This window comes from Cuculus canorus, chromosome 11 (genome assembly GCF_017976375.1).
Source record: "Cuculus canorus isolate bCucCan1 chromosome 11, bCucCan1.pri, whole genome shotgun sequence".
In the NCBI taxonomy this organism is placed as follows: domain Eukaryota; kingdom Metazoa; phylum Chordata; class Aves; order Cuculiformes; family Cuculidae; genus Cuculus; species Cuculus canorus.
In genome coordinates this window covers 2,687,440-2,702,191 of record NC_071411.1, presented here as the reverse complement: position 1 = coordinate 2,702,191, position 14,752 = coordinate 2,687,440, and the positions used below count along the sequence as shown (strand labels likewise).

At 45.9% G+C, this 14,752-nt stretch overlaps 2 protein-coding genes and 4 non-coding genes across 19 annotated transcripts in view; 5 read left to right on the top strand and 1 right to left on the bottom strand.

Moving 5' to 3' along the window:
• Positions 1 to 5,672, bottom strand: part of PBRM1 (polybromo 1) — a 54,737-nt gene extending 49,065 nt beyond the window's left edge. For 5 of the 14 annotated variants that reach the window (XM_054076530.1, XM_054076538.1, XM_054076541.1 and 2 more), the window contains exons 1-4: positions 5,584 to 5,672; positions 2,527 to 2,658; positions 1,333 to 1,488; positions 502 to 599 (exon numbers count right to left, since the gene is read on the bottom strand). In XM_054076530.1, coding sequence (XP_053932505.1) covers positions 502 to 599; positions 1,333 to 1,488; positions 2,527 to 2,574 — 302 coding nt within the window. In that variant the 5' untranslated portion in view covers positions 2,575 to 2,658; positions 5,584 to 5,672. The remainder of the gene's footprint in view (positions 1 to 501; positions 600 to 1,332; positions 1,489 to 2,526; positions 2,659 to 5,583) is intronic. The other 9 variants (XM_054076531.1, XM_054076539.1, XM_054076542.1 and 6 more) reach the window with 4 other exon arrangements.
• Positions 5,673 to 5,715: 43 nt separating this feature from the next.
• GNL3 (G protein nucleolar 3) lies at positions 5,716 to 14,700 on the top strand. Its single transcript, XM_054076550.1, has 15 exons — positions 5,716 to 5,811; positions 6,523 to 6,581; positions 6,944 to 7,081; positions 7,710 to 7,820; positions 7,993 to 8,076; positions 8,557 to 8,689; positions 9,596 to 9,699; positions 10,171 to 10,306; positions 10,792 to 10,879; positions 11,202 to 11,385; positions 12,029 to 12,171; positions 13,007 to 13,143; positions 13,623 to 13,822; positions 14,159 to 14,240; positions 14,326 to 14,700. The coding sequence occupies exons 1-15, from the start codon at positions 5,799 to 5,801 to the stop codon at positions 14,415 to 14,417; spliced, it is 1,704 nt and encodes a 567-aa protein (XP_053932525.1). The 5' UTR covers positions 5,716 to 5,798; the 3' UTR covers positions 14,418 to 14,700.
• LOC128853328 (small nucleolar RNA SNORD19) lies at positions 8,748 to 8,820 on the top strand. Its single transcript, XR_008451789.1, has one exon. It is a non-coding gene; the product is annotated as a small nucleolar RNA SNORD19 (small nucleolar RNA).
• LOC128853330 (small nucleolar RNA SNORD19) lies at positions 10,617 to 10,690 on the top strand. The gene has a single exon (XR_008451791.1). It is a non-coding gene; the product is annotated as a small nucleolar RNA SNORD19 (small nucleolar RNA).
• On the top strand, positions 11,047 to 11,124 carry LOC128853325 (small nucleolar RNA SNORD69). Its single transcript, XR_008451786.1, has one exon. It is a non-coding gene; the product is annotated as a small nucleolar RNA SNORD69 (small nucleolar RNA).
• LOC128853329 (small nucleolar RNA SNORD19) lies at positions 11,678 to 11,753 on the top strand. Its single transcript, XR_008451790.1, has one exon. It is a non-coding gene; the product is annotated as a small nucleolar RNA SNORD19 (small nucleolar RNA).
• Positions 14,701 to 14,752: the final 52 nt, after the last annotated feature.

Below are 14,752 nucleotides of genomic sequence, written 5' to 3'. Positions count from 1 at the left end.
ACTAAAGTTTGTATGTGTCTATGACAAAATACAGTAAAGGAAGTCCCAATACATTTTTGTTAGAGCTAAAAGATCTGGACAGTGGTCTGTTAGTAGGTTTACTTTATTGCATCTTCTCTTACCATCCTGAATTTTAAGTTAAATTCAGTCTGTTACGTTATCTACTGTATTTTCCAGGGTCACTTCTATTAATCTTGCCTAGATATGCCCTTACTATTACATTCCACTACTTATGTGGAACATTTTATTGTCAAAGGCAGAGATGTTTTAGGCAAGCATCACAAGAAACATTTTAAATTAATTCGATGTATTCTTTTTTGACTGAAAAGGGCACCAATGTTAGTCTGTCCCACTGAAGAATTACATCAAATATTCAGATCAAACACTAGGACAAACTCAGCTTAAATTTTTCACAGCTATTAATGCTGAAGTATCCTTCAATATCCACTTACTTCCTGCTTAAATCTCAGGTTCAAGGTTTAACCAGAACTATGGTCTTACCTTCGCTTGGGTGCCCTAATGAAAAGCTCACAAAGGAGCCTGCCCTGTTCATCTTTGTAATCTCTGATGGTGTTGTAGAGTTCATGGCATACAGCAATCTAAAACGCAAGAACAATGAAGAAACGTGAAAGGAGGCAGTTTTAAGGTAACAAATCAAAACCCACTCACAACGGGAAAGTCAAGCTGCCAGTTCACAGCGTGCTCCATTGCAGAAGCGTGAAGCAATTGGTGCGTGTCACAGGTTAGTGTGATACCTGCCAAGCATGATAGGTACTGCAGAGTTTGATCTATTTTTCGGTAACATAGGAAGCTTTCTTTCAGGGCCAATTCTAAGTAAACCACACAAAATGTGAATTAATTCAGTACAATTCTTTGAGTTACAGCCATCTAAAACAACAGCAGGGGTTCTTCTGCCCTGCAATTAATTAAAATCAGGCTGCTAGCTGAAAGCCCTAACAGAGACACCGCACACTTCAGCAATCACTGCCTGTGCCATTCCACACTTATCTCTGCATTTGCTATTCAGACACAGCTCTCAATTGCTGCACATTATGATTTCAGCTCCTTCTCCGACATCCTTCCAGCCGCTAAAATCATCAGCAAAGATAAGAAAAGCAGCAGAAGGAAAATGGAAAAGAAAAAGATGAAACCAGGGAGATGAGAACAAGCTAAAGCTGAACAAAATCCTAAACAAAGCTTAGCCACGACAGCAGCAGATTCAGGGCCAGCGCATGTGCTACTTATGATCACCAATTTCACAATCCAGCACTTCCCAGACATAAGCAGTATCCCCAATAGAAAAAAAGTTATGCATAATAAGAAGATACTAACAGGATCTACTGTTGGGAGATTGGAAAGTCTCCTCCTCTTTCTGCTTGGGCCTGGGATATTCGTGGAGTGGTGGCCGTCCTCAAAGTCTCCTCCGCTGACGCTGCTGGAAGGCGAGGTAGCTCTTCGCCTCTTGGAACCCATGGAATCCAACTTCTTCTATAATGAAGAGAGATGTTCTTAAACTCATGTCACTGTTTCCACACTCTCTGGTGAGAGCTAACACTGAAGCCAGCAGTGCTTCAGGACGAGTCACATGTTGGTGATAAACCGCAGCTCAGGTAAGCCACACATCTAAACTCCTTGAAAACTGGCAGGAGTAAAGGGAAATCAAAACGGTCCTACAGTTTTATAGTCACTGATGACAGCAATGTCAGGAAGCCCAGGGTTCACAGTGATGATGATGAATTTATCAGTTCTCATCAGGATATGTTCTTAAATAATCTACATTTGATACCTCACCCCATGTATGATAACTAAGCAAGAACCACTGGAAAGGGCTGTACAAAGAGCTGAACCAAAGGAAAGAGTTGTACAGAGATGAGTGCTCAGTTCTGGTGTAAAAGCATGTCCTTCCACGTCCAATTAAAAAAAACCCAAACAAACAAAAAAATATAAACCACAAAGAAAACAAAACCCTCAAACGGCTACTGAATACCTCATCTTATATTCAACACAAAAACCAAAAAGGTCTGGGCTATCGTGTGACCTATCACTCCCATGTTAGGTCTCAGATCAATGGCAATCATCAAGAAGGGAGAAAAAGCCACCTCCTTTTTCTGGCCATAGTTTTCTATTTATCAACACAAACAGTGACAGATGAATAGCCACCATCTAACAACTGTGGTGATTACGAACAAGGTGCTGGCTCTTTCCCAATTTCCAGAGACAGCATCATAAAAATATCTTTATTTGCAGCTGTCTCAAAGGCTGAAGACAGAATAGATCTATCTATTGCACCCTACACCCATTTCCCAAGCAAACCGAGGAGTTTCTTCTAGAAAGCATCCAGCTGATTTCCAAGGTGTATGGCAGCACAACATCATCATGTTACAGCATTTATGTTAGAGACAGAATTAATTTCAAGCACACAAATGAGATGAACAAGGTAGGAATAATTAACAGCTAGGATAAAGAAAATCAAGAGCCTAAGGCAGAGGAATGGAGGGGACAGTGCACAAACAATCAAGAATTTACCAGATTTACCAGAGTACAACCAGCACCTCGGAACGCCAGTCTCCTCATGGTGTCTGACGGCCAAGAACAGCTGCTGGGAGAAGGTAATGCTCCAAGAGGAGCAAACCAACAATGGTGTTAGTACAGCCCAAACTGGAAGACAAGAGAAAGGAAAGAGAGAATGAAGAAAATTGAGAGTAGATAGAATTAAGGAATAAAATCAGAGAATAAACTGAATAATTCCAGTGACAGAAAAAAGCAAGAAACAGAAGGTAACTTTTTTTAGCCCGGCAGAAACTCTATAAAGTAATTTTCAACACAGAATGCTAGACGTTTGTCATTTTTACAGTAAAAACACATTTCTGTAATGCTCCTGAATACATATTACAGATATCACAGCCACTTCCAAGGAGATGATTCACCAAGCAGAGCAGGGAGAAGCGATATCTGACCTGAGAGTAAAAACCAGAAAGCAGTGAAACTTAGAGAATATGGAGTAACACCATGCTAATAATAAGAAGAAAACAACGTTCAAGGCCAAGGAACATTTAACAGACCCTCTGATAATGATGTACCTCCATCAGCCTTCAGATTTTTATCCTCAAACAAGCAATATCAAGTACCCAGCCATAGAGTTTCACCAAAGAATTTCTAAGCAGTCTCCAAGTCTGATTCTTTTTCAAGAATTCCACGTAGAACATACAGAACCACGTTATGGCAAAACGATTCCTTCTATTTAGTTCAATTTAGTCTTCAATCAAACCCCAGGCAGACTGTTTTCCTATTCAGTATTGTGGACATTTTCATAACACACAGACCCAGAGAAACTTTGTGCTTTATTAGCAGACAGTTCATCTCCAGAGCAGCCAGCCTGTGGCTTTTGGCATTGCCTCCAACTCTTATCTGAGAGCTACAGGATCGAATGGCCAACAGCAGGCATGCACACATGGGGAGGCTGTGGGAAAACACAAGGTCTCAGTTGTGAGAGGTAGTTAGGAGGGACAACTGGAATCTATAATCTTAGTAACCCAAAAGTACCCTCAGTCCAAGCCCATCCTGAAATCAAGATTTGGGGAGCCTCCAGACTGCATCTAGGCTTCTCTGTGGGCATTATCTGAGGGGTGTGCGCTGCAGCTCTCAGCCATCCGCAGACACTGGTGCGCGCTCACATGATCAAGACACCTGGGCATTCTATACGCAGCCTCCAAAACCATCCTTCTCCTCTAATAACCAAGGAAGGTGCAAAACACCTCTCAGTTTGAACAACATCATGAAAACTCAGTGAGAGAACTGCTTCCATAAAACTCCTAAATGTAAGGCTCCAAAACGCAAACCTCTCTCTAGATCTCCAAGCTCAACAACAAAGGTAATTCTACTGCGCGTAGGACTGTTCTACTTAAGAATGCATCTCCTAGAGTTTTCCTCTGCCACGTAGTGGACGTAGTGGACGTGTCCCTGTCCATGGCAGGGGGATGGACCTAGATGACCTTTAAGGTCCTTTCCAACCCAAACTATTCTATGATTCTATTCAGCTACTAGCTCACAAGACTCAAACGCACAAAGCGCCTCCACTGCTACAAACAAACCATCTCTGTGCAACAGGAGCTTGAGAATCTCATTAATAACTGCTTGCAGTGCCCATAAAAATGTCACATTACCACAGACATCTGTATAAGAAAGGCTTTGCTCATTACTAATACATATCTATAGGAATATATACACAACGGGTGGAAGACCGCCTGTCCCAAATGCCTTCCTGGACAGCTCACAGGTTTTACTTCATTAAATGAACAGGTTTTGCATTCGTTTCAGATAACACACTTAAAACAAAGCCCGTAAGGTTCTAGCACACATTTCATTTTCTGCCTAAAAAAAAAGCTAAAAGATACCACAGAAAGCATTTTATCGCTATCGGGATCTCCCACGTTTCAACAGAAATACTCCCTAAATCGGTTAAATTTAGCTAACGGAACAGAGGAGGGAAACCCAGCCAGCGTTTCCCCCGAATTCCCATCGCACCGAAACCAGCTACAGCACGGGAAAGGGGGAGGGCAGCAGCCAGACTCTACCGAGGGACCGAGCCGCCGAGAGGCCCCGCAACGGCAACCGCTTCTGCCGCACCGGCACAGAAACAAAGCGGCAACCCCGGTACCTCCCGCGTCCCTCGCCGAGGCGGCGCTGCCGGCCAGAGGAGACAAAGGAAAACAAACCCCTTCCCGGGCCATCCCGGCCCTCCCGGCAGGACGCGATCCCCGCGCCCCCGGCAGCCGCGAGGGGAGAGACCGGGGCAACCGCGGAGGGGAGGGAGAGACCGGGGGCAATCGGGGAGGGGAGGAGAGGGAGAGACCGGGGACAACGGGGATGAGAGCAGGGGAGAGGAGGGAAGACGGGTGAGACCGGGGGAGGGACCGGCGTCAACCGGGGAGGAGGAAAGACCCGGGGGTAACCGGGGGGAGAGCAGGGGAGACCGAGGGAGAGACCGGGGAGGGATGAGGAGGAGAGACGGGCAACCGGAGAGGGGAGGCGGGGGAAAGGAGGGGGGACGGGAGAAGCGAGGGAGAGACCGGGGGCACCGGGGAGGGGAGGGAGAAGGGGGAAGAGACCTGGGAGGAGAGAGGAGGGAGAGCCCGGAAAGAGGAGGGAGAGACTGGGGTGGAGGAGAATGGAGCCACCAGGGGAACGGGGTAGTTAAAGGAGAGAAGACACCTGAGGACAGCAGAGGAGGCAGGGGAAGAGACCGGGGGCAACCGGCCAGGTAGAGACTCGGGAGGGGAAGGAGAGACCGGGGCGCCGGGGAGGGGCCCGGGGAGCTGGGGGGAGAAGAGGAAAAGCGGAGAGGGGTGGGGGAAGCCCGGGCGAACTGGGGAGGGAAAGACCCGGGCGAACCGGGGGGAACCGGGGAGGAGAAGGAAAGTCCCGGGCGAACCGGGTGGAAGAAGCAGAGGAGGGTCCCGGGGACCCCGGGAAGGGAGAGTGCGGAGAGGAGGGGAGGGAGAGGAGGGGAGGGAGAGCCCGGGAGGAGGCGGCGGCGGGGCCCTCGCTCCTCCCCGCGGCAGCCCCGGCCCTGTCCCCGCTCACCCCGCCGGCCGCGCTCCGCCTGCGGCAGCCGCGCTCGCCGCCCTCGGCTGCCGCCCGCCCCGCCACCGCTACCGCTGCCGCTGCCGCCGCCGGGCCCGCCGCAAAGCGCATCGAGCGCTGCACGACACCGCCGCCCAGGGAGCGCAGCCCTGCTTTACGGCAGAGGACGTCAGGGAAGGGAGCGCGCGCGCGCCACGTGAGGCAGCGGCGGAGCCATGAGGCGGCCTAGTGAGAGAGGGGCACCGGGGACGGGGGGTCGAGACGGGAAGGGGGGGAATGGGGCACTTGGAAGCGGGGGGGGGGGGAAGGGAATGGAGCACTGGGGTAAAGTGGGGGCACCGGGGGAAAATGGGCACCGGGAACGGGGGGGAGGGAGAAGAGAGAGGGAGTGGGGCACCGGGAACGGCGGGAGTGGGGAGACGAGAGGGAATGGGGCACCGGGGGATGGGGGGGAATGAGGGGGGCAGGCATCGGGCCCCGGAGAACTGGGGGGGGTGGCGAGATTGCGGCACCGGGGCTCAAGGGAATGGGGGGCGGGGCGGAACCGGGATCAGGGGGGTTGGAAGGAGGGCGGGAATGGGGCACCGGGACCGGGGGAACGGCGTGGGAGGGTTGGGTGGGAGGATCGGGCAGCGGGGCTCCAAAGAAGCGGGAGGGGTAGGGGGCTGGGGGAGGAACGGCTTGGGGAGGGCGTGATATCGGCACCAGGACTCGAGGGAGCGGCGACAACCGAGCACCGAGGCTCCAGGGAACGGGGCTACGGGGGGCAGCAGTCGGGGAACGGCAGCCGGGGGATTGGTCTCTGGGACTGGAGGGAACAGCAGGTGGAGGAGGGAAAAGAGAGGGAATGGGGCACCGGGAAACGGTGGCAGCTCGGCCCCTTCCCCGGGCCCCGCGGGCAAGCCAGGAGCTGGCGGTGATGAGCGCGGTGCCTTGCAGAGCTGAGGAAAGCCAGCAAGAGGCTGACCTGCCATAAGCGCTACAAGATCCAGAAGAAGGTGGGTGCTGGGGTGGGCGGTCTGTCGCCAGTTAAAGCCACGTGCTGATCAAGTTAACACCAGAAACGCTCTTTATGTACATGTTCACAATAAGGATGTTAAAATGGATATTGAGTCAGGAGTGTAGTAAGGAACTTGCTTTCCAGTTACTGTCGGCTCAAGGAAGAGAAAGGAGTGTAGAAAGGTGTGCGGGTATTTGGCATTGTTTTGGGCTCATATCATTAAGCGTAGCTTTACAATGAGACTTTATGCAACCAAAACACCAGTGTAAAGAGAGAAATGTGCCATTTTTTTACTCTGGAAATAGGAGGGACAATTTTTTTTGCCTCAGACTGAGAAAATATTCTTATTCCTGCCTTCAGATCAGAGAACACCACCGAAAAGTCAGGAAGGAGGCCAAAAAACGTGGACACAAAAAGCCCAAGAAGGATCCTGGTATTCCCAGTGCTGCACCGTTTAAGGAAGAGCTTCTACGGGAAGCAGAGCAAAGAAAGCAGAGGGTAAAATAAAATACAGTTTGTAGTAGAGGACAGGAACCGAGATCATTCCTGTCTTAAAGGAGACTTTGTGTGCATGTATCTAGAGGTGCAAACATAGTAGGTTGCAAATGGTCCTAGGAGAGGTGTAGCTTGAAAAATAATATATTTTCAGCATTGTACAGTGTGTAAGAATTTGCTCTTTCATTTTTAACCTTCATTTCATGCTAGTGTATATAAGCAGGCTGGCAGTGTCACATCTAATTCAAATTGCCTGTGATGCCAAGATACATCAGAACGCTAAAAGTTAAGTCCTGGCATTGTGTGATGATACAGAAAGTAAGGATCAGCTGCCTGCAGCGTGGCGTAATGTGGACAGGAGCACAGCAGCCTTACCAGCTGCAATGTGGTTGCTGCATGGCGGTTATTTTGGGGGCTGACTAGTACATGTATTGCCTCTGGTTTTGACGCAATTGAAGGCAACAGTTTTCAGGGTAGAAAGCAAAGAGTTCCCGGTGTCGCTTGGAGAGCCATGATTTCTAGCTAATCTGTCTCAAGAACGTTGGTCAGAAATAAGTAATCAGGGAGAAAGAACAGTTCCATACCACCTTCCAGTCTCTTTTATGTGGCTTGGGTTTTTGCTTGCAATCAGCTTGAAGAACTAAAACAAAAGCAGAAGCTCAACAGACAGAAGGAACATGAAAAGAAGAGGAAACTTGAAGCTAAAAAGAATGCAGCCAAAGTCACGGAAAAAGATGGAAAGGTATGTGTTGGGTATGATTTTATTTCTTTGAAGCTTACGAAGCAATAAAAGTCATCCTGGAACGACATCTTCTTAAGCAGTATGTTACGTGTTCTATTTTCATGCTGCACATGCACAGTATAATACATTAATTCTCAGTTAAGTGATTCCCTTCATTTTTATTTGCATAAAGGAATCCTCTGGCAAATCTAAAGCAATGGCTAAGAAACTGCCGGATAAAAATTCAAAGAAATCATTCTGCAGGGAGCTCAACAAGGTGAGATGCTTCAACTATTTCTATACAGTTTGACGAGACTCAGTAATGAGACCGCTTGTTGTTTCCCTTCTTTGCATTACTGTGCAACTGCTAGACAGTGTAAAGTTTGCTTGTGATAAACTTCAACACTGAAGTCAGGGATTTTAGAACGGAACTGTGAGGGTTTCAGTCTTGCCTGGCATGAGCTACTGAGGCATCCAGCACTTTGAGGCAGTAGATTTTTGGGCCAATGTCGGTACATCCCGAGTGATCAGAGTCCTGCAATAATGAGGTGCTAGTGGATTTCTTGTATTTGGAAGAAAATTATGGAAATTGCTTCAGCTTTCTGGTTCAGGAGAAAGGAGCTCAAACAAGAAGTGATATGAAACCTCACCAATCACTCTGTGAAATTCAACAGTAACTGTTGTAAGCCACAGCTACTTCAGAGCTGTCAAATTGTTTGTCCTGTCTTATTTGAGTCTTCTCTTTCTTTTAATGCAGGTGATTGAGGCCTCAGACGTGGTTCTAGAGGTTTTAGATGCAAGAGATCCAATGGGCTGCCGGTGTCCTCAGCTGGAGCAAGCTGTAACGTGCTCTGGAGACAAAAAGCTACTGTTGGTTCTGAACAAAATTGGTAAGAAGGACAGTTTCCTTGAAGTGTTACTTGGTCACTGTGACACCCTCTGGTACGTGAGCTATGAAGAAGATTTTAAAAGGATCTGAGTTTCCATTGAAGACATAAGATCCAACGCTGAGCTTGCTGCCCTACTGAAGGGGTCACATTTCTTCCACCTTTTAGTCTAATTCGCTAAGAAAACACCACAGGCAGATAAATGCGCATTAGCCCTTTTCTTTTGCAATAATTTCTGATGGCACTGGCCAGTCTCAGCCAAATTTGACAGAATTTAAAGATCTTACGATTTTTAACATTGGTGTGAACGTCGATGAGTGGGCAGAGGTCACAGTGCAAGTCCCACTGAGGCAATGGTGAGTGAGGGATCAGCAAATCAATGCAACAGTTGTATTTGAAATTGGGCTTTGGGACGTATTTTCCCTCTACTGTCGTTGTGTGAAAGAATCTGTGCAGAAGCAGGTGAAACCAGCTAAGAAGGCTGGGAATTAGATACTGAGTTACCAGCTTAAAAAAAGGGAAATACCAAAGCGACAGCAAGAGCAAAGGGTGTTGTATTAGAGTAACCTTAGCAGGGATGATGGGATAATCCTTCGCAGAACATCACTCTCTACCATACAGATGGTACAGAGTCTCCTAGCAGGACCCCAGCATTAAAAACCTGATGTCATCGTGGTCTATTCTGCTCAAGACAGAAAATAAAGACCAAAACTTGCAACACTGGGTGCCTTTTGGGAACGTACCCAGTACTTTAGTTACTAGAGTTTTCAGCCAAGCATTGTTTGTTCTAAATAAACATGAAATGAAGAAAATGCATCCTGGTTCCTGATTAGACATTACATTTCCTCCATACAATGACATTTAAGATTCAAAGTAGTGAAAGGACTGTGCCCTTTTTTTTTCTTCCAGATTTAGTGCCAAAGGAGAATTTAGAGAAATGGCTGAATTATTTGAACAAGGAGTTTCCAACAGTTGCTTTTAAATCAGCAACGCTGATGAAGGACAAGACTATGGTAAGAGCGCTCCAGGCTTTCTCATGACGAAGTTGTATGTGTTTGCAATTGCTCCGTGAAAAGGACACTCCTGAGAACAGTGCAGAAACTGCAATGTAGAGAGTGGGTTTTGAAATTGAAGCCTCAAGTGAGTTTGCAGATTTAAGGATTCTACAGTCTGAACATACAAGGTTATTCTATGGTTACGTAACAAATCTTCTGTACAGACTGAACTGAAATCACAAGCCATGATTGTGGTCATGTCAGGTCCTTTTTCTCCTAGTAGTTTGTGCTGACCTTTTTACTGTATCTTGTGAGACTCACCAATTTCTTATTAAACTAATTCCTTTTGTTAAAACAAGACAGTAATGTCTAACAGAGGGCAAGAGTTGGAAACATTGTAGTAGATCAATTAATCAAAGCATTTGTATTTATCTTCCTGAATAGCTCCTGACCAGGTTTTGGGTTTTTTTTTTGTCTTTGAATCCTTAGCCAGATCAGTTCACAAAAAGACGTGCACGTGTTGATTTATCGAGAACCACTGAATGTTTTGGAAGCAAATGCCTTTTGAGAGTCCTTCAAGAATATGTCAAGACTCAAAACAAAGCCATTCAGGTTGGAGTAGTAGGTAAGCGATTGGAGAGATGAGGAGTTTCCTTCTCCTTCCATAAAGCTTTGATATCTTGTATTATAAATCGGGTAAAACAACTAACACATGAGTTGCTAAGAGGCTTCCTAACACTTTCATCTAAGACTCCCTACTGTAGTACTTTAGTTGACAGCGATGTATGTGGCACTTCCATGCACGTAGTCCGCAAGGCACATTGTGAGGCCTTACTTCATGGTTACCACTCAGCTTGCACTGCCTTCCTCCTATCACGTAAGATTTGTGGTGTAACATTCGGTGAAGTCTTTTGTGTCCCTTTTATCATCAGTGTGAGAAATGAGGATACAGATTTTGTCTTACTTCTGTAGTGAAGACTTCAGATCCAACTCTGATCTCACGCTTAAGATGTACTTAACTAAGGACACCTGGAAGAAGTAGCTTTGATCAGTGTTACAAAAGCTGAATTTTCTTATTTAACTTACAAGAATTTATGTGTTTTTATTCAGGTTTCCCTAATGTGGGAAAGAGCAGCATAATCAACAGCCTTAAAGGAGTTCGTGCTTGCAACGTTGGCCTAGCAAGAGGCGTTACCAAGTAAGTCCGATTACCTTGAGTTTGTGTACAATTTCTGTCCATTAAGGGCAAACTGTGCCCCTGTGTGCAGTCTGAAATTCAGTTTGCCAGGATGAAAGGTATTGATTTGTGTGAAGGAAGTTGTCACAGGGAACATTGTCTGGTTTTGTACATTGAGATTTCTGTCCTACCCAAAGCAGATGATGAAAAAGCACTGAAGCTGACTCTGTGTGGAGCACATTCAGTCCAACGCTGAGCTTTGTGCCTTGCCTTCCTCACTGTTACCACTCCGTTGTGGTTAATTTATCTTTCATCTACTCACAGTGCGTTTCTCTCTAAATAGGTCCGTGCAAATTGTGCACGTTGATAAACAGACAAAGATGCTGGACAGTCCAAGTATAATTGCAGATCCTACCAACAGCAGCTTGGCTCTGGCCTTGAGAAGCATTATAGATACTGAAAAATCGGACTCGGCAGAGGTGCTTGAAGGAGCAGATGCTATTCTAAATCACTGCAATAAACAGCAGGTGAGCTCCATCTTTTTCCGCACCTGTCACTGCCTTTGACTTCTCTGTAGGTTTCTTAGGCCAATAACCAAATTTCACTTCACTTCAGCTCGTTCTGGTAGTCTTTAGCACTGCTTTCACCTAACCCTACAGCGTGGCAAACTTTGGCTGGTGTATCCAACGCCAAGAGTGATTGTTCATCCCTACAAAGGGGAGGCAGAAGTGGCACCTTGGGATCCTATCAGTTTTCCTAATGACTTCACTGATGTTTAAAAAACCCTGCTTTTAAGATCTCATCATGGTATCGCAGAGTGAAAAATGAGGATATTCTGATTGCCTCCTATTATTACAGTGAAGACCTCAGATCCAACTCTGATTTCACTCTTGCTTCAAGTAGATTGACCTAAGCTTGATTCCATTCAGTTCTGTGATAAAAGTATTTTCATGAACCTCTCTCTCTACCCCACTGCCATGGGCGAGTGGCAGATGAATTTGTTTATGAAGTGAGCATTTTGCTTTGTAACAGTTACTGCCCCGTGCAAGAGAAAAATGGCTCTTCACAGACTTGCTTATGCTTTTTGTAACCCAATTTGATTTGCTCTTTTATTCCCAAAACTGTGAGGAAAAGTGGGTATCTCTGAATGCATCATTTCTTTTGTACTAGGTAATGATACGCTACACTATGCCAGATTTCAGGAACACGGAAGAGTTTTTAACTTTGCTTGCTCAGAAAAGGGGTGTGCTGAAAAAGGGGGGTGTTCCAGATGTAGAGAATATAGCGAAATTACTGCTGTGTGACTGGACAGGGTACGTACACTATGAATTCTGCTTTATAGAATGTATCATAGAATGGTTTAAGTTAGAAGGGACCTTAAAGCCCATCCAGTTCCACCCCTCCCTGCCATGGGCAGAGACACATCACACTGGAACAGGCAGCTCAGGGCCCCATCCTCCTTACCTTTTTCACACTGTTAACCCAGAAAGCAGAAGCTCTGAGTCTCGAGAAGCTCTCGAAAGGGAGAGGCTGCTTTTTCCTTTTTCATTTTCTTATAGTTTTACTTCGGTAAAGGGACCTGGATTGGGTAACATACTGAGAACACCATCCATGGATCATTTGCTAGAGAGGTGAAAGATACATGGAAAGAGTCAAAGCACATTGTGTGTAATTCCATAGCCAGTTTGCTGACTTCTGCTGTAACTCCATTAGGGGAATTTGCCTTCCTCTCAAACACACGAGTCAGTGTTGTCTTTTTTTACAGACAAGAAAGGCTAGGGCGTATTTTCTGTGGAGATTTATAGTGGTTCCAATATTCTGAGACTGGGAGTAAATGTAACTCAGAGTCAGAAATCACGTGTGACTGTTCCCCAAGTGGTTCAGCTGCTTTTACAGCTTATGATTTTACACGCAGATGATTTGTGTAACAAAATACAGTTTCTTTTTCCCCCTCAGGAGTGGGCTGTCCACTCAATACTGTTAAAATTCAGTCACATTTAAATAGCTGCCTAACCGCCCGTAAACGATAATAAACGAGCAGTTAGGTTGAGGAGTGAGAAGTCTTTGTGCTGGGATTTATTTTTAAGTACAGGGATTTAACTGTGTTATTTTTGGTTGGTTTTTAATGCTGATATTTTATTTTCCCAGAGCTAAAGTAAGCTACCACACACAACCCCCAGAATCTCCGAGACCTCCCCCATACCTTACAGAAGACAAAATAGCTGAAATGCGGGACTGCTTTAATTTAAAGAAACTAGAAGAAGAAAACACCACCACTGTTCAAGGTAGGACTGTCACTATTGCGCTGTGGTGGTAGTAGTTTCGGTGCGAGATTTCAAACGGAAGCCCTGTTGGCGTTTATGATAGCTTTGCCAATATGCAGCGACTATGAACCTTTTAAGAAAGAAATATCCTGACACAGTAGAACAGCACCCCTGCTAGTTTTGAGTTTCTGCTCACCTGACCTACCCCCCCCTAAGAAGGAAATGCTGGCAAAGAACACTGGAAGAGCACAAACACGAAATATGTTTTATTCAGTCCAATCTGTACTCAAATCCAAGTCTTTGAGCTCCTCCTAGGAGGAGTCATAGACAGTTGTTCTCAGAGAACTGTTCTACCTGCTAATGTGGGAGTGCTGCTGTGTGGAAGGGAGGGGCAGGACTGTCTTTCTTTAGCCTTGATCTCAAGTGGCTGTTCTCTCAGGGGTACGCATCACTTCCAGTTCTGACAGTGACTTAACAGACACTTCCTATCGTTTTCTCAGCTGTAAAATCCCCCAGTCCGTCAAGCAGCATCATTTTCCAGTCAGATGGAATGACAAATGGGACAATAGAGGAACATAAAGTGATAGAGGAGGCATCGGAGTGGGAAAACTTAGAAACAAGCAAGGAGGAAGAGGAAGAGGAGGATTTCACAGAAAGTGATGATCAAGATGAAGATGAAGAAGAGGAGGATGTTGAAGAGGTAAATCAGGGTTTCATTAGGCTTCTTTTACCTGTTTAGATCCTGACACCAAGTCAGGATTAAGTATGCAGCCCGTATCTTGCTGTAAACTGAGAATGTGTAGGCACTGTGGGGCCACCAGGAATAACAAAAAAAGTCTTTCTTGTGGAGATAAGAGTTGGGCTTTTCTGCTTAATTAAGGAAACAACATTGCTCTAAGCCAGTTGTACAGCAGTGTGTTCCTGACCAGCTGTATATCAAAGGGGATGCCTTCGTCAGTCTCTGTTGAGTTTCATGTGCGTGGGAGACTTCATTAGTGATGTCTGAATAAACACGTCTGACCCCTCTTACTTGTAGGAAAGCAACGTTCCGGTCACCAGGAAAGCAAAGCCTGGAAAACGACAAACGAGTCCTACAAATTCAGAAAAGCAGAGAGCCGGTCAGTATTGAAACCCCTGTCTGGAAACAGGCTCTAGTGCTGCAGCACCTGCACTGGTTTCACTAACGTGATTTTCTTTCCTCAGAAAGCGAACATTCCAATTCACTGTCAATCAGCTTGGATAAGACAGCAGATGAAGATGATGCTTACGATTTTAATACAGACTATGTGGAATGAATTATGGGTAGAGACATGGTTTGGAGACTCATTACTTACTGCCTCTCTGAACAGTCAGGAAGACGTGTGCTGCGGTGGAAATTGGAGGAACGCTGCATACCAGGGCTACTGCAAAGTCACAGTTATTACTGTGTCAAATAATGTACATAATATTGTATCGCCCTTGATCACCCCAGATTCTATACAAGTCTAGGAAACTTGACTGCATTCAGCTTTTAAATCCTAAACTTCATTTCCTGTATTAAAAAGGCCTATTTAAAAAAATTCCTAGTGGACTGAGTTAATCTGTTCACTTCTCCGTATACAAAGATGTTTCAGAAGGATTTTCCATTGGC